The sequence below is a fragment of the Trachypithecus francoisi genome, unplaced genomic scaffold (genome assembly GCF_009764315.1).
Source record: "Trachypithecus francoisi isolate TF-2019V2 unplaced genomic scaffold, Tfra_2.0 Contig01580, whole genome shotgun sequence".
NCBI lineage: Eukaryota > Metazoa > Chordata > Mammalia > Primates > Cercopithecidae > Trachypithecus > Trachypithecus francoisi.
Genome location: NW_022681443.1, coordinates 568,761 through 595,112, shown reverse-complemented (window position 1 = coordinate 595,112; position 26,352 = coordinate 568,761). Strand labels below are relative to the sequence as shown.

The 26,352-nt window shown below is 54.5% G+C and overlaps 2 protein-coding genes across 4 annotated transcripts in view; both read right to left on the bottom strand.

The window, feature by feature from the left end:
- Nucleotides 1–1,817: 1,817 nt before the first annotated feature.
- On the bottom strand, nt 1,818–11,368 carry PDXP (pyridoxal phosphatase). The gene is made up of 2 exons (XM_033188842.1): nt 10,143–11,368; nt 1,818–3,184 (listed from the first exon to the last, which is right to left on the bottom strand). The coding sequence occupies exons 1-2, from the start codon at nt 10,726–10,728 to the stop codon at nt 2,868–2,870; spliced, it is 903 nt and encodes a 300-aa protein (XP_033044733.1). The 5' UTR covers nt 10,729–11,368; the 3' UTR covers nt 1,818–2,867.
- Nucleotides 11,369–13,673: 2,305 nt separating this feature from the next.
- SH3BP1 (SH3 domain binding protein 1) overlaps nt 13,674–26,352 on the bottom strand; it is a 16,625-nt gene continuing 3,946 nt past the window's right edge. For all 3 annotated transcript variants that reach the window (XM_033188799.1, XM_033188804.1, XM_033188810.1), the window contains 12 exons: nt 25,985–26,129; nt 25,071–25,139; nt 24,811–24,901; nt 24,279–24,424; nt 22,870–22,981; nt 22,445–22,526; nt 22,271–22,351; nt 21,343–21,459; nt 19,181–19,278; nt 18,724–18,889; nt 15,903–15,997; nt 13,674–14,508 (listed from right to left, as the gene is read on the bottom strand). In XM_033188799.1, the coding sequence (XP_033044690.1) occupies nt 14,096–14,508; nt 15,903–15,997; nt 18,724–18,889; nt 19,181–19,278; nt 21,343–21,459; nt 22,271–22,351; nt 22,445–22,526; nt 22,870–22,981; nt 24,279–24,424; nt 24,811–24,901; nt 25,071–25,139; nt 25,985–26,129 (1,615 nt within the window). In that variant the 3' untranslated portion in view covers nt 13,674–14,095. The remainder of the gene's footprint in view (nt 14,509–15,902; nt 15,998–18,723; nt 18,890–19,180; nt 19,279–21,342; nt 21,460–22,270; nt 22,352–22,444; nt 22,527–22,869; nt 22,982–24,278; nt 24,425–24,810; nt 24,902–25,070; nt 25,140–25,984; nt 26,130–26,352) is intronic.

Sequence of the window (26,352 nt, the reverse complement as noted above, 5' to 3'; positions counted from 1 at the left end):
AACCATTTCCTTACTGGTGGAGGGTGAAGGGGAAGGCAGGGAGGGTCACATGGCCCAATAGCTGTGTCCCATCCAGATGGGCTATGACCCAAGCCAGGCCATGAGAATCTGTCCTAGGATGTTGGTTGGGGAGATGGTGACACAGAACTGAGAAGGATACACCTGGAGGATGCTAGACCACCTCAGGGAGCAGACCAAAACCCTCTATGCCTTAGCCACATTGAACTGAGTTTTCTTTTTTTTTGTTTGTTTGTTTTTTTGAGACGGAGTCTTGCTTTGCTGCCCAGCCTGGAGTACAGCGGCATGATCTCAGTTCACTGCAACTTCAAGTGATTCTCCTGCATCCCAAGTAGCTGGGACTACAGGCACACGCCACCACCACCACGCCTGGCTAATTTTTGCATTTTTTTTTCGAGATGTTGTCTTACTCGGTCACCCAGGCTGGAGTGCAGTGGTGCAATCTCGGCTTACTGCAACTTTTGCCTCCCAGGTTCAAGCAGTTCTCCTGCCTCAGCCTCCTGAGTAGCTGGGATTACAGGCTCCTGCCACCATACCCAACTAAGTTTTGTTTTTAGTATAGATGGAATTTCACCACGTTGGCCAGGCTGGTCTTGAACTCCTGAACTTGTGATCCACCTGCCTTGGGCTCCCAAAGTGTTGGGATTACAGGCCTGAGCCACTGTACCTGGCCTGTTTTTTGTTTGTTTTGGTTTTTGAGACAGAGTCTCGCTCTGTCGCCCAGGCTGGAGTGCGGTGGCGCGATCTTGGCTCACTGCCACCTCCACCTCCCGGGATCAAGCGATTCTCTGCCTCAGCCTCCCGAGTACCTAGGATTACAAGTGCCTGCCAGCACGGCCAACTAATTTTTGTATTCTTAGTAGAGACAGGTTTCACCATCTTGGCCAGGCTGGTCTTGAACTCCTGATCTTGTGATTCCCCCGCCTAGGCCTCCCGAAGCGCTGAGATTACAGGTATGAGCCACCGTGCCCGGCCGAACTGAGTTTCTGAAACAAACACAAGTCTCCACGACTGCACTACATTTGCTCCTACTTCACGAAGCATCTGGGCTCTGTCAAGCACCCCCTCTTCTCAAGAATCATACTGGAGAAGATTTCCCAGACCCTGAAGTCCCACCGTCACTTCACAAATGAGACCAAAGCTGAGCTTGTGCAGCGCCCACCGCACCTCCCCACGCAGCTCTCAGCTTCTCTGGGCCTTTCCAGGCTGCCCCTGGACCCCCGCTAGCTCATGGCTGGGCACCTACTCTGCATTAGGCCCCGGGGACGCAGCAACGAGGGAGACACACAGCCTCTGCCTGGAGGAGCTCAGGACCAGCAGGGCAGTCACTGACAGCATCCCAGGTGTGGGGATGTCTCAAAGAGCATCTCCCCTGAGCTTCCTGAGGTTGAGACCTCATCCTCCGCCCTCCTGTCTCCCTTCTCAAGTGTCTCCAGAGAGGGGGCTACAGCTTCCTACAGTCAGCCAATGCATGTTCAAATCCTGCATAAGGCGAGCACAGAGTCCAGCTGTTCACCCTTGGTAAGTTAACATCGTATTTCCGATCCCCCATTTCCTGCTGTAAAGGAATGAATAATTCAAACATGCTGGGTTTTCCAAAGCACTGAAGTCAGTCGGTACACAAAGATTCAGCGACATATAAAGTGCTCTTGACTCAAAGTATCCCTACACGCAGAAGACACTCAGGAACGGGAATGGGTCATTTCATGCAGGGAACAATGTGTCAGGCCAGCTCCAGGGAGAGCAGGCTCCAGCAGGGGGTCCTCCTCCCTCCCCAAACATGGACTCGAACACAGGTGAAGACTCCCACGCGCACTTTATTAAGTACGGAAGGACAGGTCACAACAGGGGTGGAGATGGCGGGGAAGGCCCAGCCCCCACCCACCGTCACTGGCACACATAAATAAATAGCCGAGAGTGGGCACGGGAGAGAGGTGGTACTGCAAACACTGACTGCACAGGGAGACATGAAAGCCCCCCTTCGAGCTGTGGCCATCAACACTGTACGGGTACCATGACCAGGAAAGGGTGGGGCTTGGCCACAGAAGCCCCCGAGCATCCCAGTCTTTGTAGAGGAGGGGTGTCTTCAGGGCATGGACCACTGTTACCTACGGACTGAAACCTGGACCCCTGGCTGGTCCTGTGAGACCCAGATTATCAAGGGGCCACTGTCTCTTAGGCTTCTGGATTGTTCTACTGAGGATCTAAAAGACCACTGGGTCACTATCACTTGGGGTCCTGATGGGTCCACTCAGGGACCTAGGACATGCGAGGGTCATCATCACTTAGGCTTCCGATTGGTCCACTCGGGCTCCAGGACAAAAAGGGTCACTGTTACTTAGGAACCTAGACTGGTACCCCACAGGACCCAACATCGATGAGGTCACTGTCACTTAGCCTTTGCCGGCACTCAGGAAAATAAGGGTTGTGGTTCCCTAGACCTCTGGTTGACAAGGACCCAAGGGCCAGGACCTGAGGGGCAGAGAGAGCTCTAGAAGACCCAGAGAAGGGGGAGGAGACTAAGTGCTCAGGGCTAGAGGAAATCTTCAGCGGGCACCAGGGCCCAGATTTCAAGGAGGGGAGGTGACAGGGCAGGAAATAAGTCCACCTGGCTGGGTCAGGCCAAGATGAATCTGTAGGGGACCAGCTTCTGGGGCAGCAAAGAGTGCCCAGCCACTGCTGGGAGGGGGTTGCAAGGGCCCTCAAACCTTCCTCAGGTCCCAGCCCCACCCCGGTGCAGAACGGGGCCAAGGAGCCGGTGGTGTGTAACACGGCTCGTGACCCATCGCCTCCACCTACAGGATCGGGGAGTGGGGAGGGGTGGGCCTGTGGCTGCGGGTGCCGTGGGCTCAGTCCTCCAACCCCTCTGTCAAGTCTGCGATGCTCTCCACATAGTAATGCGGCACGAGATCGTGCTGGCCAGCCGCCAGGTAGGCCTGGGCCTCTTCTAGGCGGGAGACTCCTGTGAGCGTGAGCACGGTGGTCATGCCGCAGCGGTGGCCGAACAGGATGTCGGTCTCCAGGCGGTCACCCACCATAAGTGTGTGTGCGGGGTCGATGCTGAAGTTCTCTGTGATGCACTCGAACATGTAGGGGCTGGGCTTGCCCACCACCAGGGCCTGGCGTCCCGAGGCCGTCTCCACCGCAGCGGCCAGGCTCCCAGTGCCTGTAGGGAGACGGAGACGCAGTCAGCAGGAGGGCGGCAGGGACAGCGTCAGGCCCTGAAACTGGAAGTCCAGGGAGGCAGATTGTGCCGGGGTCAAATCAGCTGCTGACACAAGCCAGAAAGCCCACTTCCGAGTCTTACTGTAGTGGCTAAGGGTAGAGAGGGCAACCAGATGCCGGCATCTGGACTCCATCTCCACCGTTCTTGACAGGCTAGCTATCCTCTCTGTGCCTTGATGTTCCCATTTCTAATACGGGGATGTCTACAGCACTTATCTCATGTGGGTATTGTGAGGACAGGTGGAGCTACTGCAGGTAAATAGGGCCTGGCTCGGTCAGTCCTGCCTGAGGTTCGCGATTTCACCCTGGCAGCTGTGGGCCTTTGGGCAAACCACTCGACCACCCCGAGTTTCTCCAGACTCCTGCAAAAGCGAAATTCAAGCAATGCCGACCTCCAAAGGGGTGCTGGACATCACAGGGACAAGTGCTTTGTAAATGGAGCTGCACTTAACAAATAGCAGTTGTGGTTACTGCTGCAAGAAGTCACGCGGCTGGCGTCAGAAACTGGCACAGCTCCTTTGGAACACAGCGGGGCACAGAAATGTTCGCACCTCTGACCCAGTCCGCCTCCCCCGGGAAAGTGATCACAAGAAGTGAATTCCAACTGGAGACAAAAAGCTGCAGGCTGGAAGATGTCTGGGGCTACAGTAACTGATAAGCCAAACTGTGGAACACACCCAAGTGTCCAACAATAGGAGGACTGTATAGAACTAAAGGACAGTCCTGTCTCCCAGCCCAGTACCATCCTGCCTCATACAATAAGTCCACTGTGCCTGTCCCACAGACGTGTCTTTGTGCCAGAACATTCTGCCTTCATGCTAATGTCCCTGAACAAATGATGATAATCACCATTTACTAAGCATATTCTAAACCGCTTGGCCTGTGCTGGGTGTTTATGGAAGCCCATTTTACAGATCAGAATGCCAAGGCTCAGGGACATTAAGTAACTTGCCCAGAGTTGTACAGCTTCATAAGTGGCAGCAAAAGGATTTGCATTTGCGTGGGTCCAACCCAGCTCTGACCTGGGAGTACAAATTGTTTCCTTTGCAGGAATTTTATGAGCTGGGCGTTAAAGGAAGGTACTATTTTTTTTTTGAGACAGAGTCTCGCTCTGTCGCCCAGACTGGAGTGTAGTGGCACGATCTTGGCTCACTGCAAGCTCTGCCTCCCGGGATGACGCCATTCTCCTGCCTCAGCTTCCCAAGTAGCTGGGACTACAGGCACCCACCACCACGCCTGGCTAATTTTTTGTATTTTTAGTAGAGTCAGGGTTTCACTGTGGTCTCGATCTCCTGACCTCGTGATCCGCCCGCCTTGGCCTCCCAAAGTGCTGGGATTACAGGTGTGAGCCACTGCGCCCAGCCAAAGGAAGGTGCTATTAAAAGTCAACTTATGGCTGGGTACAGGGGCCCATGCCTGTAATCCCAGCACTTTGGGAAGCACAGGTGGGAGGACTGCCCAGGAGTTCAAGACCTGCCTGGGTAACACAGGGAGATCCCACACCTACTTAAATAAATATACATATACATTAAAAAAAAAAAAAAAAAAAAAAAGAAAAGAAAAGTTGGCCGGGCGCCGTGGCTCACGCCTGTAATCCCAGGACTTTGGGAGTCTGAGGGGGGGTGGATCATCTGAGGCCAGGAGTTTAAGACAAGCCTGGCTAACATGGTAAAACCCAGCCTCTACTAAAAACACAAAAATCAGCCAGGCGCGGTAGCACATGCCTGTAATCCCAACTATTCGGAGGCTGGGGCAGGAGAATCACTTAAGCCCGGGAGGCGGAGGCAGAAGTGAGCTGAGATCGCACCACTGCAGCATTCCAGTCCGGGCGACAGAGCAAGACTCCGACTCACAAAAAAAAAAAAAAAAAAAAAAAAAAAAAAAGTCAACTTATTCCAGGTACAGCTGCATTTAAAATAACAAACAAATAAAAGGCCCAGCCTGCACCATGAAACCCCGCCTCTACAAAAAATAAAAAAAATTATTGGCCTTTGTAACACCGACCCCAGTCCAGGGCACTCTTCATTGCTGTCATCTTGTGAATTTGGCCCTGCAGGGGAGGTGGGAGCAAAAGGAAGCCCCTCCACTGTGGAGGGTTCAAGTCAGATAAGAGCAGGTGGCAGCAGAGACTACTTGGCAGTAGTCAGTGTGTGTGGACAGGTTAATAGCCCAGTAGACTATTAGTAGACTGGGGCCGTGGACAGATCTCTGTCACTGACTCTCAGTTGGCCACTGACCCGGACAGTCATTGATATTAAATCCTGGGGGTACAGGATGGTACTGAAGAGAAGTAGACACAGGATTATAGTGGGGTGCAGGGGCTTACACCCATAGTCCCAGCTACTCAGGAGACTGAGGCAGGAAGAGGGCCTGAGCCCAAGAGTTTGAGGTTAAAGTGAGCTGTGATCATGTCACTGCACTTCAGCCTGGGTAACAGAGCGAGACCCTGTCTAAAAAAAGAGTCAGCTGGCCGGGCGCGGTAGCTCAAGCCTGTAATCCCAGCACTTTGGGAGGCCGAGACGGGTGGATCACGAGGTCAGGAGATCGAGACCATCCTGGCTAACACGGTGAAACCCCGTCTCTACTAAAAAATACAAAAAACTAGCCGGGCGAGGTGGCGGGTGCCTGTAGTCCCAGCTACTCGGGAGGCTGAGGCAGGAGAATGGCGTGAACCTGGGAGGTGGAGCTTGCAGTGAGCTGAGATACAGGCACTGCACTCCAGCCTGGGCGACAGAGCAAGACTCCGTCTCAAAAAAAAAAAAGTCAGCTTACAAATTTACAACTAAATGATAATGCTTTTTATATTTATTTATTTATTTAGAGATGGAGTCTCGCTCTGTTGCCCAGGCTGAAGTGCAATAGAGCGATCTCAGCTCACAGCAACCTCCACCTCCTGGGTTCAAGCCATTCTCCTGCCTCAGCCTCCCGAGTAGTTGGGATTACAGGCGCGTGTCACCACACCGGGCTAATTTTTTTATTTTTAATGGAGATGGGGTTTCACCATGTTGGCCAGGATGGTCTCGAACTCCTGACCACAAATGATCCGCCCGCCTTGGCCTCCCAAAGTGCTGGGATTATAGGCGTGAGCCACTGCACCCGGCCTAAATGATAATGTTTAAAACAAAGGTAGTAAGTTCTCAAAACTCACCGCTTGTTAGTTATTGAACCACACTAGCCTCTGCTGGTTTTGCTCTTGAAGTTCCACCATACCTGTGATGGTGGAAATCGGTAAGAAGGTGTGTGCTACTGCACATCTCTTCCCAACCCTACATTCAGGGACTGACTTCACGTTGGTAGCTCAAGATTGGCTGTATTGGGAGTATTTACACCACAGAAGCCAGCACATGGTATAATCATGGCTTTCCCTGCTATCCCACATTTCTCAGTGCGCCACTGGTCTGACCCCAAATGCTCTGGGCCTCCTGTCTCCCTTCCCATAGCCGACAACACTCCACTCAGTTAAGCCAAAGGCAAAGATGGGGAAGGGGAACAAAGGGGAAAACAGGTGGGGAGAGCAAGAATCCTCAGCCCTGCCGCCCCCAGATGAGGAAGAGGAACTTCCCAGGGTCACAAGATCAAGGCCGAGGTGGGCCAGAACGCATGCTTTCAGGCTGGCCCAGGGCAACACCCCTGGGAGTTCTCCCCTCATCTGACATCTTGTGACTGCCTGTTTTAAGAACTTGGTAGAGATTAAAAATTAGCCAGGCGTGGTGGTGTGCACCTGTAATCCCAGCCACTGGGGAGGCTGAGGTAGGAGAATCGCTTCAACCTGGGAGGCAGAGATTACAGTGAGTGAGCCGAGATGGCGCCGCTGCACTCCAGCCTGGGCAGCAGAGTGAAACTATGTCTCAAAAAAACAAACACAAAAAACAAAAAACAAAAAAAAAAGAGAGAATAAAAGCCGTGTGCTCCGTTGGTGAGCAATTCCTTCTTGGACGGAAAGGGCTTTCACTGAGTCATCCCAAAATGTTCTTCTGAGCTCAAGAATGGCCCCAACTCTGTCCTTCCCCACCAGGATGGAGTTGATCACCTTTGGGCCCTGTGTCCCACTTCCTTCATTCAGCTAATATTCACTAAGGCCCAACTACATGCGAGACACAGGGCACAGAGCAGTCAACATTACAAAGCTCCTGACCCCAGGGAGCGAGCCTCCTAGCAGGGGTATCTGGGCCTCTCTCAGGCCCACGTCTCTCAGGCCACCATCATTCCAGTCACCTCCACTCTAATCCACGGCTCTGCATGTTATGCTGATGACGTATTCCTAAGACAGCAGGCCTTTCCATTTGTTAGCTCAAGTGGCTGTCATGTGGTGACAAGATAAACACACAATTTCGGAGGTCCCTGGGGCGGGAGAGGAGGAATTGGGGGTGAGATATTTGCATTATTTCAGACATAAGCATCATGAGGGCTTTTAATACTGTCACACCACACCACACCACACCGTTTGAAAGCTGCATCGTTAAGTTGTGCACAAATATGATTGCAGAGCTGTGTTTGTTAAGCCTCTGCCTCTCCCTCTAGGCTGCGGGAATGACAGCAGGATGAGTGGGCACAGCCGGGTGGCTACTGAGACCACAGGGGTCTGGATTCCACAGAGGCCTGCAAGGCAGGCATGGGCAGGGCCTGGTTTCTCCCTAGCTCCTTGACAACCAGCCTTCCTGCGCCCTGGAGAACCTCTTAACCCACAGCCTTAACCTGAGCCTTGAGGCCTCCTGGGAAAAACTTTTCATAGCATGCCTAAGGCAGGCAGGAGCTGCTGCAGCTCCTCCTAGGCTCACGCAATCCTCCCCCGCTTCAGCCTCTTGAGTAGCTGGGACTACAGGCTGGTGCCACTGCATCCGGCTGCCTCAGGCTCTTTCAGAAATGGGACAATAACTCCCATCTCCAGAGTAATTTGGAAACCAAAGAAGAACACACACCAAGCTGTTTCATTAAGTTCTCAGTAACATGGCCTGACCAGAGAGCCCTCAACACAGATTTATGGGGAAACTGAGGCTGAGGTGGGCCCACATACCAAGTAGGTGTGCAGCACAGCCAGGAGAAGCCAAGGACTACGGAATCCCTCTCTGCTATGCCACAGCACTGGGTTTACACCTCCTGATGTATTATCGCTCTGCTCCGCATCATGCCTCCTCCAGGGAGCCTTCCCAGATGCCCCTGGTACTAGGCCCTGCTCACCACCCCACCATAATCCTGTGTTTACTTCTCTTCACTCAATACCATCTTGTACCCCCAGGATTTAATATCAATGACTATATGGGTCAGTGGCCAGCAGAGAGAGAGTGATAGAGATCTGTCCACAGCCCCAGTCTACTGACTGGGCTATTAACCTGGCCACACACACTGACCACTGCCAATTAGCCTCTGCTGCCACCTGCTCTTGTCTAACTCAATCCCTCCACAATGGAGGGGCCTCCTTTTGCCTCTGCCTCCCCTGGAAGGCTGAACTAGCAAGATGACAGCAGTTAAGAGTGCCCTGGACTGGAGGTCTGTGTCACAAAGCCCAAATTCAGGTTCCGGTGCTCTATCACTCTGCCAGTGAATTGCTGGCAGATTTCTGTCCCACCCATCATTGGGTGGGGTTGGAGGGGAAGTCTGGGAGGACTGTCCCTATGTGTGAGGGCTGAAATACCAATTACCAGAGGCAGGATGGAGGCAGGTGTATGGGGACACAGGAGGTGGAGGGGCTCACTAGATACATTCTTGGGCAGCTCACTTCCCTTCTCTTAGCCTCCGTTTCTTTCCTCTTCTTTTTTTTTTTTTTTTGAGACGGAGTCTCCCTCTGTCGCCCAGGCTGGAGTGCAGTGGCCAGATCTTAGCTCACTGCAAGCTCCGCCTCCCGGGTTTACGCCATTCTCCTGCCTCAGCCTCCCGAGTAGCTGGGACTACAGGCGCCTGCCACCTCGCCCGGCTAGTTTTTTGTATTTTTTAGTAGAGACGGGGTTTCACCGTGTTAGTCAGGATGGTCTCGATCTCCTGACCTCGTGATCCGCCCGTCTCGGCCTCCCAAAGTGCTGGGATTACAGGCTTGAGCCACCGCGCCCGGCCTCTTTCCTCTTCTTTTACAGACAAGGTCTCACTATGTTGCCCATGCTGAAGTACAGCTGCTTTTCACAGATGCAATGATAGCACACCACAGCCTTGACCTCCTAGGCTCACGCAATCCTCCCCCGCTTCAGCCTCTTGAGTAGCTGGGACTACAGGCTGGTGCCACTGCATCCGGCTGCCTCAGTCTCTTTCAGAAATGGGACAATAACTCCCATCTCCAGAGTAATTTGGAAACCAAAGAAGAACACACACCAAGCTGTTTCATTACGTTCTCTGTGACATGGCGGACTCTGGCTACAACTTACATCATCTGAACACCTACTACGTGCCAGGCACCCACCCTGATCACCGTCACCAGGCAGGGTGAGCACTGCCATTTTTCACCCAGGCAGAGATGCTTGCAGGTTATATAACTGAACATGATTACACAGCTGTGGAGCTGGAGATGGACCTGGAACCGAGGTCAAACTCCACCGCCTTTGCTCCCCCACACACCTGCCTACACCCTACCTCTGAGAATGGAGTTTCAACCCTCACAACGGTGACAATCCTCCCAGGCTTCCTCTCCAACCCCAGAGCGATGGTGGGTGGGGCAGAATTCTGCCCAACTCCCTGAGTTACAATGGGCCTGTTTCCTCATCTGTCCAACAGGGACCACACTCTGCCCTTCACAGGATGGCGGCTACAGGTATCATCCCCCTACACACACCAAAGCACCCTGGGCCTCCCTCGCACTCTCCTGTTCCCCACCTGCCACCTGGAGACGCCTCTTCCCCGCCCCTCACCCTTAGGCGTGGAGGCGAATGCGCAGATCGCCTCCATCTCGGTTTCCCCGCCATTCCCGCGCTCACCAGGGGTCCGGCTGCCATCGCTCAGCGGGTGCCATGGGTCACGGTCGGTGGCCACGAGCAGGCACTCAGGGTCGCGCAGGTGCGCGCACGCCTCGCTCAGCTTGGCGAAGGAGAAGTGCTCGTCGTAGCCCACGAGCACGGCGCGCACGCGCGGGGCCGCGCCGTCCCCCGCGCTCGGGTCGTCACCCGGGTCCCCAGCCAGGCGCAGCCCCGCAGCGCGCAGCTCGGCGCGCAGCCCCTCGCCGCCCAGCACGAACACGGCGCCCGGCGCGCCCGGAGGCCCGGGCAGGCGCTGGCGCAGCAGGCGCGCGGCGCACACCGCGGAGCTGAAGAGCTGCTCGGCGCGCAGCCCCCCGAAGCCGAGGCGCGCGAAGCGGAGGGCCAGCTCGGGCCGCGCGCGCCGGCTGTTGTTGCTCACAAACAGAGCCGCCTTGCCGGCCCGCGCCAGCCGCTCCAGCAGCTCCGGGGCGCCCGGCACGGCGCGCTCGCCGTTCCACAGCACCCCGTCACAGTCGAACAGGACCCCCTGCGCCCGGCCCAGCACTTCGCGCAGGGCCGCTCCGCGAAGCCTCTCGCAGCGCGCCATGCAGCCAGCTGGCTGCCGGCCTCCCGCGCCGCGCTCTCTCCGCGGGCACGGCGCGCTCGTCCTGGCACGTTCCCCGCAGCCGCCAATTGGCGCGCTGGAAGGACCGGGGGCGGGGCGAAGGCGTGGCCTGCGGCCAATGGGGGCGAGAGTCTGGGAGAGAAGCTAGGCCGCGAGCGAACGGAACTTGGAGAAAGGGGCGGAATCGTGGCCAACAACGAGGGGAAGGGACCAATGAAGAGCTAGCCTGATCCCTCTCCCCGTCCCTGGTTCTGCTGGGCCAGTCGCCGCCGAGTTTCAACGCGGACTACACTCTTACGGGGTGGGAGACTGACGCTCTTCTTAACCAATAAGGATCTACAAACAGAAAACGCGAAGCGAAGGCCCCGCGCCTCCAGCCAATCAGAAGCTTAGGCGAGCTGGTTGCTAGGAGAAAAACAGATGCTAAATGAACTGCCTGGGTCAAATCTCATTGCCCTCTGAATCGTGGACGCTACAGTTCTGAGCGAAGTTCCAAGAAACGTGTGGGTATGATGGGGTAGGGGGCACATGGTGTCTTCCTGGGTGCTGGAGTCCTCGGTCTAGACCAGTAGTTCTTCACGCTGCCTTAGAGTCCCTTGGAAACTTATTTTCAGATATCATTTACATATAGTAAAATGCATAGTTTTTTTTTTTTTTTTTTTTGAGACAGAGTCTCGCTCTGTCGCCCAGGCTGGAGTGCAGTGGCCGGATCTCAGCTCACTGCAAGCTCCGCCTCCCGGGTTTACGCCATTCTCCTGCTCAGCCTCCGAGTAGCTGGGACTACAGGCGCCCACCACCTCGCCCGGCTAGTTTTTTGCATTTTTTAGTAGAGACGGGGTTTCACCGTGTTAGCCAGGATGGTCTCGATCTCCTGACCTCGTGATCCGCCCGTCTCGGCCTCCCAAAGTGCTGGGATTACAGGCTTGAGCCACCGCGCCTGGCCAAATGCATAGATCTTAAATGTACAGTTCAATGTCTTTTGACAAATGCTTTTAAAATCACCGATGTGTAGCAGGACAGATTCTCATGTAACTGTTTTGGGTGAGGACTGGTTGGTTGGTTGAATTACAGGGATTCTGCTGTGAGGCTAGGGTAGGGAAGCACTGGGCTAGAGGCAGGCGGGCTGTCACCGGAGCACGCCCTTGGAAGGCAGGAGGCAGAGTGGCCGTGGCCAATTGCCCAGGATAGTGATGGGGTGACCCAGGTTGGCTGGGTCCCTATCTTAGGGAGGGGGCCTTGTGATCTGGAGGCAACTACAGGTCTTGGGACCTTTGAGGAGCCACTGGTCTGCAGTGTGGGGATGAATGGATTATGAGCTGTGGTGTCACAGTTTTGAAGTTGTTTGCCAATTTCAGAGAAGGCTGTGACCCCCAGGAACAACTGGAGCTCCAAAGACTTGGGAAAAACCGTGCCTTGTAATCCAACCTTTGAAGCTCAACTACCTCCTACTCCCCAAGTGCCCTAAGCCTTTTGCTCCTGACCTTTACATAGGTAGTCTCCTTGGCCTGAATGTTCCTTTTTCCTTTAAAAATTTCACCTTCAGGGCCAGGCTCGGTGGCTCACGCCTGTAATCCCAGCACTTTGGGAGGCTGAGATGGGCGGACCACGAGGTCAGGAGATTGAGGCCATCCTGGCTATGGTGAAACCCCGTCTCTACTAAAAATACAAAAAAAAAAAAAAAAAAAAAAATAGCCGGGCATGGTGGTGGGTGCCTATAATCCCAGCTACTCGGGAGACTGAGGCAGGAGAATCGCTTGAACCCGGGAGGCGGAGCTTGCAGTGAGCTGAGATCGCACACTGCACTCCAGCCTGGGCGACAGAGTGAGACTCTGTCTCAAAAAAGGTAAAAAATAAATCATAAAATAAATAAACAAATAAATAAATAAATAAAATTCACCTTCAGGTCAGCTCCTGAAAGACTTCCCTTAAATATCACCTCCTCCAGGAAGGCTTCCTTAACCAACCACTCCATACACCTGAGTCTAGGTTATATGGCCACCCCTAACTTGGCTAATATGGGCTCCCAGTGTAATGACACTTGATTTTATTTTTGAGACAGGGTCTTACACTGTCACCCAGGCTGGAGTGCAGTGGCATGATCACTGCTCACTGAAGCCTCGAACTCCTGGCTCAAGCGATCCTCCTGCCTCAGCCTTCCTAGTTGCTGAGACTACAGGCACACGCCACTATGCCCAGTTAATTTTTAAAATTTGTTTTGTAGAGACAGGGTCTCACTATGTTGCCCAGGCTGGTCTAGAACTCCTGGGCTCAAGCGATCTTCCTGCCCGGGGCTCCCAAAGTGTTGGGATTACAGGCATGAGCCACCGTGCCTGGCCAGACACTTGATTCTAATGGTCACTTCTGCCTGTCTGTTTGGGAACTCTTTGGGTACAGAGTTAAGTCTGGGAGCTAGCTCAGGGCCTGGCACAGAGCAGATTTAGGGAAGGTTTGAGGACAGATCCATCCCTGCTCCTTGGGGAGCCTTCCCAGCCTCCTCCCGGAAGGAGTGAGGGGTCCAGGAAACAGTGGGAGTGGTAGGCCAAGGGCAGTGCTCTGGTTTTCACTGGAGAGCAATGCCTCCATGGAGGGAATTGTTACAAAGTTTCACAAATGAGGAAAAGGGATACCAAGAAGTTAAAGTAAATTGCCCAGAATGTGAGGGACAAGCCAGGCTTTGAAGTCAGACCTAGGCTGTAATCCCAGGCGCCTGCCTGACTGCTGTGTGACCTTGGCAGGTCACTTCTGTCTGAGCCTCAGTCTCCTCACTGGTAAGAGGTAATGGTATTTACTGCACTAGGAGAAGATTAAGTGGAAATCATCCACAGAAAAGCACAACATGTAGTGCAGAGAAAACTCTAAAAATGTCTGCATGTCTGCTGTGATCTCATTTCAGACAGGAAGAAAGGCAAAGAATATGAATTTTTTTTGCCTTTATAAAATTGGCTTCTTTATTTCAAGAACAGAAAATAAAACTATCATTTGGGCAGCTGCTCCAGTTTTGTCCAAAATAATTTATTTACCAGCCTTACAAAAAATATGTTGGCAAGAAAAGAATCAGTCCCCTAGGAGCAGGCAAGCCTCTCCCTCCTTCCGGTGGCTCCCCTAGGACCTGCCGGAGAGTGGAGAGTCCAGTAGGGGCTCCCCAAGCCCAGGGTGGATGAGGAAAAGGTCAGGAAGTGGGGAACTGTCCTGAGCCCTCCTGGCCATGGGGGCCGACCCAGTGGGCACTGAGGCACTTGTGGGCAAAGGCTGGAGGCCCATGCCCCTTTGTGGGGGGTGAGAGCTGTCCTGGGAGGGCCAGGTGTGGAGGGAGGGGATGCTGAGGGCTGCTTAGGGAGAAACCAGCCACTCAGTCCGTCTCTGAGGCAAGGCTCCTGGGGCGGGGCTGAGGGGGGATAGCTGGGGTAGTGGGGACCCCACCGACAGCCTCAGGGACTCCTCCCTCTGCTGTGGCAGCCCCCAGGTCCACCTGTGCAGGGGTACTCAGAGAGACTGGGCTGGTGGAGGCTGGACCTGGGGAGGCTGGGCTGGGGGAGGCTGGTGAACGCCGGCTTTGGCGCCGGGCAGGCTGAGGGGGTGTGGGGGGTAACGGGGGTGGCACTGTGGGGGCTCGGAGGCTGCTACCAACCAGACGTCGGGGCAGGGCTCGGGGGGTCCCAGGGCTTCCAGAGCCAGGGGGCAGGGGCGGGGCTGGAGGGGAGGAACGGGAGCCAGAGACCTGGGGGGGCGGCATGGTGGGCCGGGCTGGTGCTGGGCGCTTGGCTGTTGAGGAAGGAAAGGGTGAGGGATGTTGAGCATCCACGTGGCCCGTGGTGAATCCACCAAGCTCCGTGTCCCCTCACAACCTTTGCATCTGCCATTCCCTCTGCCGGGAACACCGTTTCTGAGGCTGGCTCCTCATCATCTAGGCCTCTCCTTGTGCCCTTCGCCCCCTTGGAAGCCCCTCCCTGAGCACCCTAGTTAGAGCTCCACCCCATGCCCCACCCGAGCTGCTCCGTCACATTTTCCAGTTTTATTTTCTTTGCAGGATTTTTTGTCCTCTGAAATTATCTTGTCCATTTATTTCTAATTTTTAAAATTTCTTAAATTTTGAGACAGGGTCTCGCTGTATTGCCTAGGCTGGTCTTGCACTCCAAGGCTCAAGTGAGCCTCCTGCTTTGGCCTCTCAAAGTGCTGGGATGGCAGGCGTAAGCCACCGTCCCTGGCCTATTTTGTTCATTTTTATTTTACTATAGACTACCTGCCAGCCCTGGTCACAAGGCTCCCAGAGCTATTCCACCTACTCCTGGCTGTCCACTGCCCACTGCCTCCACTGCCTCTGGGGCTGGGCAGGGCCACCCAAGGTGTCAGTCACTCTCTCACCTGGCCGGCTCTAGGTCAAATTGACAGGTGAGTGTGCCAGAAGGGCTCAGGAGGTCCCTGGTTTCTTCCCACCCCTGCCACCCCCTCTCCTTCACTGCACTGCCTTTTTTGAGACAGAGTCTCACTCTTGTGAGTGCAGTGGTGTGATCTTTGCTCACTGCAACTTCCGCCTCCCGGGTTCAAGTGATTCTCCTGCCTCAGCCTCCTAAGTATCTGGGATTACAGGCATCCGCCACCAAGCCCAGCTAATTTTTGTATTTTTAGTAGAGATGTGGTTTCACCATGTTGGCCAGGCTGGTCTTGAACTCCTGGCCTCAAGTGATCCACCCGCCTTAGCCTCCCAAAGTGCTGGGTTTACATGTGTGAGCTACTGTGCCTGGCCCCTTCACTGCCCTTTAAAGACTCCCTCCTTCCACTATAGTCTGTGACTTTTGGGCCTCTGGAGGGACGGGACTCCAGTACCCCAGCACTCACGCCGGCTCCCCTTTAGTGGGCATTTGCTGTATGCCAGGGCCAGGCACTCTTCCAGCAGCACCACTGAAGGCTTCGTGGAGCCCCATAATGTAAGTGCCATTACACAGAGGAGGAAGATGAGGCTCAGACAGGTGAACTCACCTGCCCAAGGTCAAAGAGCTCAAATCTAAACCCAGCATGCCAGGTGGCAAAACCTGGGCTTTTTATCACCTTGGTTCCTGGCCTCCCCTGGCTGCCTAAAAAGATAGGAGGACCTGGGACTGCCTGTCCCCTCTCCCCGTCCACCCTTTGTCCCCTCCTCCCTCCCACAGCCAACTCACTCCTCCGAGCCATATCCTCCACTGGAGCAGCTGTCTCCGGGGGGCTCCTGGTGACCTTGGGGGAGGCTGGTCTGGGGGGCACCTCAGACTCTGTCCTGCAGAGGGAAGGAGAGGATGGGGCAGACTTGGTCACCTCCCAGAAGTCTCATGGAATCCTGGCAAGTCTCCAGCTGCCAGGTGGAGTCTGGATCCTCCCAGCACTATCACCCTGTCCCCACCATCCACTGAGGCCCTGGCTGCTTTGTGACCCTGTGACAGAATCCATATTCCTCCAGGGACCAGGAGGGAGCCCCACCTGCCTGGTAGGTAGGGCCAGGATGGGGACAGGATGGGAGGTGGGACATAGGGCCTGACCTCTGCCCCAGCTCAAGGCCTCCATGTGCTTTTTTTTCTTGAGACGGAGTCTTGCTCTATTGCCCAGGCTGGAGTGCAGTGGCACGATCTCAGCTCACTGCAGCCTCCACCTCCAAAGTTCAAGCAGTTCTCCTGCCTCAGCCTCTAGAGTAGCTGGGATTATAGGCACACACCACCATGCCTGGCTTTTTTTATTTTTTTTGTAGTAGAGATGGGGTTTTGTCATGTTGGTCTTGAACTCCTGGACTCAAGTGAACTTCTGCCCACCTTTGCCTCCCAAAGGGCTGGGATTACAGGTGTGCGCCACCTAGCCTTGTTTTGTTGTTGTTGTTGAGACGTCTCGCTCTGTCACTCAGGCTGGAGTGCAGTGCCACGATCTTGGCTCACTGAAACCTCCGCCTCCTGGGTTCATGGGATTCTCCTGTCTCAGCCTCCCGAGTAGCTGAGATTACAGGTGCGTGCCACGATGCCCTGCTAATTTTTTGCATTTTTAGTAGAGATGGGGTTTCACCATGTTGGCCAGGCTGGTCTCAAACTCCTGACTTCAAGTGAGCCACCTGCCTCAGCCTCCCAAAGTGCTGGGATTACAGGTGTGAGCCACCACACCTGGCCATTTCTTTTTCTTTCCTTCTTTTTTTTTTGAGACAGAGTTTCACTCTTGTTGCCCAGGCTGAGTGCAATGGCACGATCTTGGCTCACCACAACCTCCGCCTCCCTGGTTCAAGTCATTCTCCTGCCTCAACCTCCCGAGTAGCTGGGATTACAGGTGTGCGCTATCATGCCTGGCTAATTTTTTGCATTTTTAGTAGAGATGGGATTTCACCATGTTGGCCAGGCTGGTCTCAAACTCCTCACCTCAAGTGATCCACCTGTCTTGGCCTCCAAAAGTGCTGGGATTACAGGTGTGAGCCATCACACCCGGTCATTTCTTTGTGAGACAGGATCTCACTCTGTCGCCCAGGCTGAATGCAATGGCACCATCATGGCTCACTGTAGCCTCAACCTCCTAGGCTCAAGAAACTCCCCCACCATAGCCTCCTGGGGAGCTGGGACCACAGGTGTGTACCATCACAACGACCTCATTTATTTTTTGTAGAGATACAGTCTTGCTATGTTGCCCAGTCTGCCTCCACGCCATCTTTATAAAATGCTTTGGCCACTGGAAGCCAGAGAGCAGGTGAGAAGCAGAGGGGGTCCCAGGCTCACTCCTCACTGCCTTCGGGTCTCTGCTTGGTCGTCTCTTCCTCAGCGAGGCCTTTCCTGGCCCCACAGCTAAAGTAGTCCCCTGCGCTCTCCCTTATCCTGCTCCCCCTCCCTTGGCAGCGCCTCTCCACCTGACACTATAGAGAGAATGCATCGGTGGCTGTGCTTGATGCTGTCTCTCTCTCCCTGTGCCCTGGAATGTGAGCATTTGTCTTGCTCATCAGGAAATTCAAGGTGTGAGCTGCAGTGCTCTGTGGTACCCTGAACAGCAGCTGCTTGGTATGGAGGCACCACGGTACCACAAAGCCCTTCTAGATTTAAACGATCAAAGAGAAGACTGCAGCCAAGCATGGTGGCTCATGCCTGTAATCCCAGCACTTTGGGGGGCCGAGGCAGGCGGATTGCTTGAGGCCAGGAGTTCAAAACCAGCCTGGCCAGCATGGGGTAACCCTGTCTCTACTGAAAATACAAAAATTAGCCAGCTGTGGTGGTGCATGCCTGAAGTCCCAGCTATTCAGGAGGCTGAGGCAGGAGAATTGCTTGAACCCAGGAGGTGGAAGCTGCACGTAGGCCAAGATCTCGCCACTGCACTCCAGCCTAGGCAACAGAGCGAACTCCATCTCAAAAAAACAAACAAACAAAAAAAGAGGCCGGGTGCAGTGGCTCACACCTGTGATCCCAACACTTTCAGGGACCAAGGTGGGAAGATCATTTGAGGACGGGAGTTCAAGACCAGCCTGGCCAACATGGCGAAACCCCATCTCCACTTAATATACAAAAATTAGACAGGTGTGGTGGCACCTGTCTCCCAAGTAATCCTAGTTACTCGGGAGGCTGAGGCATCAGAATCACTTGAACCTGGGAGGCACAGGTTGCAGTGAGCCAAGATTGTGCCACTGCACTCCAGCCTGGGCGACAGAGTGAGACTCTGTCTTAAAAAAAACAAAACAAAACAACTCTGGAAGGTATTTACAGATTCCAAAACGATCATCTCTCGAGTTCCCTAGAATTGAACACAAAGCCTGGTATATAGTAGGTGCTCAGGAAATTGCCACATGATGAACAGGGCACACATCAGTGGCTGAGACAAATACTGTCTCTGAGTCTCTGCCCCACCCTCTCCAAACTAGGAGATCTGGTCTTTGGGATGAAAACACTAATAATTACATTTCTAAAAATTCAGCTTCCAGCTCTGAGACATGGTGCCTCAGGCAGACTGTCTGTGGGACCACCACAGGAGCCATTCATGCCCCTCAGTCCTCACCTTTCCTTGGTAGCTGCTGAGGCCAAGGCTGGGGCTGGAACTGGAGCTGGGGTGGTGGCTAGGGTGGGCACGGCAGTGGGTGGAAGTTCCTCAGAGGCCAGCCTGTCACTGACCGTGTCCTGGAGGGTAACAGCTGAGAAGAGGCCTGACACGTTGAAGTTGATGTCTGGAGACAGAAGGAGCAGAGATGGCTCTCAGAGACTGTGCCAGACGCCTCACTCCACTGGCTGGGACCATTCCCCCTTCCCCTGAACCCCTGTGGACCATGCTCAGCTTCCCCACTCCCGTGTGGGTCTCATCACAACCCCACAAAGCAGGCAGACCATCCCATTGTAGAAATGAGAAACTGAGGCTCAGACTTCCTCCTGGACTCATGGTGAGTTTGTGGGGCTGCAGGGGAGGGAGCAGGGCAGAAGGAGGGCACCCAGCAGGGTATCCATGCAGGCAGGAGTTTCACCTTCAGGGAAGAGGGTGTCTGCACTCTGGATCAGCGCCTCGACGACACCCACCACCTGGATGGAAGACACGGAAGCCGCATCCAGCTGGGCCTGGTCCCTGGGACAAAGAGATGCATCTGCTTAGCAAAGGGTTTGTGACCCCAACTCTCTGTCTGGTCCTGTGCTGGTCAGTGGAGACATGAGGATCCATCATATTGAGTCCTTGTTCTCAAAAAGCCCACAAACCACCAATTGATGGTAAATGTGTCACTCACGTGCCACATGTCCCCCTTTCCTCACCCTGACAGACATCACTAATTAATCAAGGACGCTTTCCCTCATGGTTGTGATACAGACAGCCTCTACCAAGCAAATGCAATCAGCACGTGGGAGGAAATCTTGCCATCTGTGGCCAGGTAAATAATGATGACTCCTCACATAGCACTGCACTTTGCACTTTTTATTATTTCTTCTTTTTTTTTTTTTTGAGACGGAGTCCTGCTCTGTCGCCCAGGTTAGAGTGCAGTGGCGTAATCTGGGCTCACTGCAACCTCCACCTCCTGGGTTCAAGCGATTCTCCTGCCTCAGCCTCCAGAGCAGCTGGGACTACAGGCGTGTACCACCACGCTCAGGTAATTTTTGTACTTTTAGTAGAGACGGAGTTTCACCATGTTGGCCAGGCTGGTCTCAAACTCCCGACCTCAGGTGATCCACCCATCTCAGCCTCTCAAAGTGCTGGGAATACAGGCATGAGCCACCGTGCCCGGCCTATTTCTTCATTTTTTTTTTTTTTTTTTGAGACGGAGTCTCACTCTGTTGCCCAGGCTGGAGTGCAGTGGCACAATCTTTGCTCATTGCAAGCTCCGCCCCCCGGGTTCATGCCATTCTCCTGCCTCAGCATCCTGAGTAGCTGGGACTACAGGCGCCCGCCACTACGACCAGCTAATTTTTTTGTATTTTTAGTAGAGACGGGGTTTCACAGTGTGCTAATTTTTTTGTATTTTTAGTAGAGACAGGGTTTCACAGTGTTCGCCAGGATGGTCTCGATCTCCTGACCTCGTGATCCGCCTGCCTCAGCCTCCCAAAGTGCTGGGTTTATAGGCGTGAGCCACCGCGCCCGGCCTATTTCTTCATTTTTAGAGACAGGGTCTCATTCTGTCGCACGCTGGAATGCAGTGGCTCCATCATGGCTCACTGCAGCCTTGACTCCCTGGGCCCAAGCAGTCCTCCCACCTCAGCCTTCTGAGTAGCTGAGACTTCAGGTGAGCACCACCATGCCTGGCTAATCTTTTTAATTTTTTGTAGAGACGGGTCTCATTAAGTTGCCCAGGTTGTTTTCAAACTCCTGGGTTCAAGTGATCTTCCCACTTTGGCCTCCCAAAGTGCTAGGATTACAGGCATGAGCCACTGGACCTGGCTTGCACTTCACAGTTTCTAAAACATTTTCCAATTCATCATATCACCCATCCCCAAAGCAAAAGCCCTCAAAGTTTGTATGATTTCTCCCCAATTTACAGATGAGGAAATAGAGGTTCTGAGGGTGACTTCCTTAGGCCCATCTCTGGAAGGTAGAGGGGTGGAGCTATTAATAGAACCTGATTGAGCCAGACGTCGTGGCTCACACCTGTAATCCCAGCACTTTGGGAGGCTGAGGCTGGTGGATCACGAGGTCAGGAGATCAAGACCACCCTGGCTAACACGGTGAAATCCCGTCTCTACTAAAAACACAAAAAATTAGCCAGGAGTGGTGGTGCGCACCTGTAGTCCCAGCCACCTGAGAGACAGAGGTAGGAGAATCACTTGAACTGGGGAGGCAGAGGTTGCAGTGAGCAGTGATCGTGCCACTGCACTCCAGCCTGGGCAACAAGAGTGAAACTCTGTCTCAAAAAAAAGGAAACAAAACAAAACAAAACAACCCGAACCCCATCTCTGGGCTCCCAGCTTCCCATGCCACTAAACATCTCATCACCACCACTGGCCAGAATGCCAGAATTCCTCTCTCCAAAGCCCTGTGGCCTGCACGGCCCCTTCGGCCCGTTCCTCACAGCAGCCTCAAAAACAGGAGCTGCTCAACCCACTCCAAAAATGGGGACACCGAGGCACAGGGGAAAAATAAGACAACAGATGTTTGGGGTGGGATCTGCCTTCCTCCTCCCACCTCCCCCAGCCCACAGCCCCTCACCCTTCTTTCTCAGGTGGCCACAGCAAGTTGGGTCCCAGGACTATGGCGATGTTGCTGGGTGTCATCTTGTTCACCTCCTGCTCCTCGGCCAGCCGTGCCAGGAATTTCATCAGGTACCTAAGGGCGGAGGCAGGCTTAGGCCAGGGGCAGAACGCACCCAGCCCTGAGAATTCTCCAGCTCAGGGTTTCCGAAGAGTGTGAAAGACACCGCCCAGAATGGTCTTAACATTGTCACAGTTAAAGCAGCTTATCCGCTGAGCGCCAACCCTGCGGCCGGCACTGAGCCACGTTGAGTCCTCGAAGCCACCCTACAGGGTAGGGACTGTTACAGTCTGCATTTTTCAGATGATGACGCCCAGTGGCCTGCCCCGAGGTGGCATGCGAAGTCAGGCAGTATGGCTTCAAAAGTTCAAGGTCTCATTCACTTCAATGCTTTACATAAAAATATGTATGTGACTAATTCGGCCGGGTGCAGTGCCTCACACCTGTAATCCCAGCACTTTGGGAGACTGAGGCGGGTGGATCACCTGAGGTCAGGAGTTCGAGATCAGCCTGACCAACGCGGTGAAACCTCATCTCTACTAAAAATACAAAACTTAGCCGGGTGTGGTGGCAGGTGCCTGTAGTCCTAGCTACTCAGGAGGCTGAGGCAGGAGAATTGCTTGAACCTAGCAGGCGGAGGTTGTAGTGAGCTGAGATTGCACCACTACACTTCAGCTTGGGTGACAGCATGAGACCCTGTCTCAAAAAAAAAAAAAAAAAAAAAATATATATATATATATATATATGTAAATGACTAATCCATCAAAGCTACATTTGCAGAAATATTTCTTAGAATACAGTGACAAGGCCAGGCTCAAGCCCAGGGTCCCTGACCCCAGCTGGGCTCTGGCTCTGCGGCAGGCTGGGGGGGCGGGCTTGGGCTCACTTGAGGTTGCTGAGGTTCTCGGGGGGCAGGCGGCTGCACACTTCTTGGAGGGCCTGCAGCCGGGCCCCTGGCTCCTTCAGGCTGCGGGGGGAATGGAGAGACCGGTCAGCCAGCGCAGGGCTACCCCTTTGCATCCTCCTCCTCCCCATCCCCTCCCTCCTCCAACATCCTCACCTGGCTGCCCTCATCCAGTCATCATAGAGGTCAAAGGTCATCAGGGGCTCTGGCAGCTCCCGCAGATAGGACTTGAGGGCACCTAAAGCAGGAGTGTGGGGAGGGTCAGAGGCAGCCCCCACCCCGCTCTCCCACTTTCCCTGTAGAAGGAACCTCTGGGCCCTTGTTCACACTAACGTATCTAGGTCTGACAGTTTCTTTGGGCTGCAGGCCCTTTTGAGAAAATGAAGGTTAGCCATCTTTTCCCCAGAAAAATGTACAAACATTTCAGGGCGCTCATGATGGACCCCACATTAAGAGCCCCTGAGCGTCCTCAGTCTCCTCAACAGAATATCAAGTCTTGAAGCCAGGCTATCTTGGGATCATTTCAAGCCACTGCACCCCTTCCCCCCAACCTCCTGCCCAGGGCTCCCCGGATCAGGCACCTGCCACGGCGTGCGGGTCGGAGCAGAACTCCTCCAGGCTGTGGGGGTCCGAGGCCATCGTCTGCTTGAGACGCTTCAGCACTGAGGCCCCAGCAGCCAGACGGAAGAGACCCTGGGTTCAAGAGGGGGCAGGCAAGGGTCATAGAGGAGTAGGCAGGACAGGATACCCAGGGGTCTTGTAGCCTGGGCTGTGTCCCTGGCCCTCGCTAGGCCTGTGTCCCCACTGGTCTGGCCGGCAGTGTGGGCACCATGGTGTCCACAGGCCTCAACCTTCAAGGTCTAGAATTCTGAGCAAAGGGAGGGGCTGGGAAGTCTGGGAGGAGGTGGGAAAAATCATGGGGAAATGGGAGCCCAGTCAGAAGTGGAAGGGGGGGGCCGGGCGTGGTAGCTCACGCCCATAATCGCAGCACTTTGGGAGGCCCATGCAGGTGGATCACTTGAGGCCAGGGGTTTGAGACCAGCCTGGCCAACATGGTAAAACCCCATCTCTTCTAAAATAAAAACAATTAGCTGGGCATGGTGGTGGGCCTCTGTAATCCCAGCTACTTGGGAGACTGAGACACAAGAATTGCTTGAACCTGGGAGGTAGAGGCTGCAGTGAGCCAGGAGCGCTCCACTGCACTACAGCCTGGATGACAGCGAGATCCTGTCTCAAAAAAAAAAAAAAAAAAAGGGCTGAGCACAGTGGCTTATGCCTGTAACCCCAGCACTCTGGGACGCCAAGGCAGGTGGATCACCTGAGGTTAGGAGTTCAAGACCAGCCTGGCCAACATACTCTCATCTCTATTAAAAAATACAAAAATTAGCTGGGTGTGTTGGCGCACGCCTGTAGTCCCAGCTACTTGCGAAGTTGAGGCAGGAGAATCACTTGAACCCAGGAGGCGGAGGTTGCAGTGAGCCGAGATCGCACCACTGCACTGCAGCCTCGGTAACAGAGCAAGACTCCGTAACTCAAAAAAAAAAAAGAAGTGTAAGGGAGAAAGGAGGCCCCAGCAGGATTGCTGAGCAGCTCAAAACTAATTTGGGGTATCTGCCACCTCCAGGGTCTGTCTTCAGGACAGGGGGGCAATGTATTCACAGCAGATCCAGCCAGTATGTGCCAGTGGAGCCCCTGGTTTGAGAAGTCACCTTCTCATATGACTCTGGGCATGGTTACCTCTGTAACTCTGTCTCCCTCTTGTGAAATGGAGCCAGGAATGCAAAGGCTGCTAGCACAGCGCCTGGCCCACGCGAGCATCGACACGCGGGAGGTAGTGTGGATGCCGCAGGAGGTGACCATGTCTTCTCCCAGGGAACTGGGCTCGAATGAGGGAATTACAGGCACCAGGACAGGGCAGCATGTGGGGGGGTTTGGGACAGAATGAGGGCCCCAATGCTCCTCCTTCCCCACCTGCCCCAGGAGACCCCACCTCTTCCTTCATGCCCTCAGAAAGCAGCATCATGACGCAGGCCTCAATGGGCAGGGCAATCTCCCGGCCCAGCTCATGCAGGTGGGTTGCCAGCGACACCCCATACACCCTGGAGAAGTGGGTGGCTGCCATCGACGGGGAGTGGTCTGCAGGGATGAAACAGATCAGCGGCCCAGGGCCTTTCCACCCAAGCAGTCAGACAGGGGCACCCCCCTGATGTCCTCAAGGCGGTACTACCTGTCACCGACTGTCCAGGCCCACATCTGAAATCATCCATCATATCTCTCGAATCGGCCCGCCTCCACTGCCTCTGTCCTAGTCTAGGCTACTGTTGCCTCCTTCTGCCTCACAGGCCTGGCTCTAGTCCTGGCCCTTCACTCCACCCTCCACATGGCAGCCAGAGCAGCCTCTCCGTCACAGATTAAACCCAGCTCTCGGAACCCAGCCACAGCTTTCTGCTGCCTCAAGCTTCTCAATAAGCCCCGAGCAGGACGGGGTCAGGGGTGTGGTATCGCCGGGCCTATGTCCCCACCTGCTTGGCCGTGGTTCTCCCTCAGCTCAGCCAGGGCTGTGTCCAGAGAGCTCAGTGACCTGCGATGGTAATCGGCTTGAATCTCCAGGAGCTGTGGGGACGAAGGGACACCCTGAGCGGAAGTGAGGGAAGCTGAGCCTTCTCTAGGGTCCTTGAGAGCAGACACCCCCTCCACCATCTCACAGAGCCCCACTGGCCCCTGGCTGTGGCATTCAGCCCCGAGCTCTGGATGGCTGGGGCCCGCCCGGTCTTGGACTCACATGAATGAAATAGTTGGCATAGGAGTCCTCCTTGGTAACAAAGTGGTACAGGTCAGCCAAGTACTCGTCCTTGGGGACAGAGAGGGAAGAACTTACATTGGGTGAGGCTGGGGGTCTAGAGGGAAAGAGGAGGCTTGGAGGGGTTGGTGACCCGCCCCAGTCCACACAACTGCAGGTGGAAGTCCCAGCCAGGCTCCTCTCTTCTGCCAAGGTTGGTGCTTGGGGCCAGGCCATGGAAACTCCCTCAAACTTTTCTGGCTTCTCGTCCCCGTCTCTGTGTCCCCATAGCCTTAGCACAGTGCCCTGTTTTTTTTTGTTTTTGTTTTTTTGTGCGTTTTTTTTTTTTTTTGAGACAGTCTCGCACTGTTGCCTGGGCTGGAGTGCAGTGGCACGATCTTGGCTCACTGCAACCTCCGCCTCCTGGGTTCAAGCAATTCTCCTGCCTCAGCCTCCCAAGTAGCTGGGATTATAGGCGCCTGCCACTATGCCCAGCTAAGTTTTTGTATTTTTAGTAGAGATGGGGTTTCACCATGTTGGCCAGGCTGGTCTTGAACTCCTGACCTCATGATTTGCCTGCCTCCCAAAGTGCTGGGATTACAGGTGTGAGACCCCGCGCCCGGCCATGCACAGTGCTGTTATCATCCAATCATTCATTCTCTCTTCATTCATTCACTTACTCATTCAGCAAACACACAGAGACTCAGGGAACAGACCAAGTCTCTGCCTCCCCATGTTATGCATGGGGTACAGACAGAAGAGGGTACAAGGGAATGGCGGAGCTCTGCTGCCTCCTAGCCACATGGCCTTAGGCAAGTCATGTCACCCCTCTGAACTTCAGCTTCCTTGGCTGTGAGATGGGGCCAGGACCCACCCCTGCCACCCCTATACATCCAGGAGACCCATGTGGCCCTCACCCTGCATTGCTCCACCTTCCTCTTCAGCTCCTCCTCCTCCTCCTTCAGCGTCTCCACCTTGTTGGCCATAGTCGTGTGGCTGTGACTGCCCGGGCCGCCTCCCAGGCCTTGACTGCTGCCTGAATTCTTGGTTGCCTGACTGAGCCTGGGGATGATCCCAAGGGGAGCTGGTCACCTGCCCTGTTGCATGTCCAGAGCCAAGTGTCCCCTCCATACAGCAGACCACCTGGTATTCTAGGATTTAGAGCTGCAGATCTGAGAGCTCCCCTGGCTGGGGCCTCTGCCCAGGCTGGGCTACGAGTGCGCTGGGTTGCCCCCTGGTGGCGGGTTTGGTGATCACAGCCACCCAGCAGAGTGGAGAACAGGGT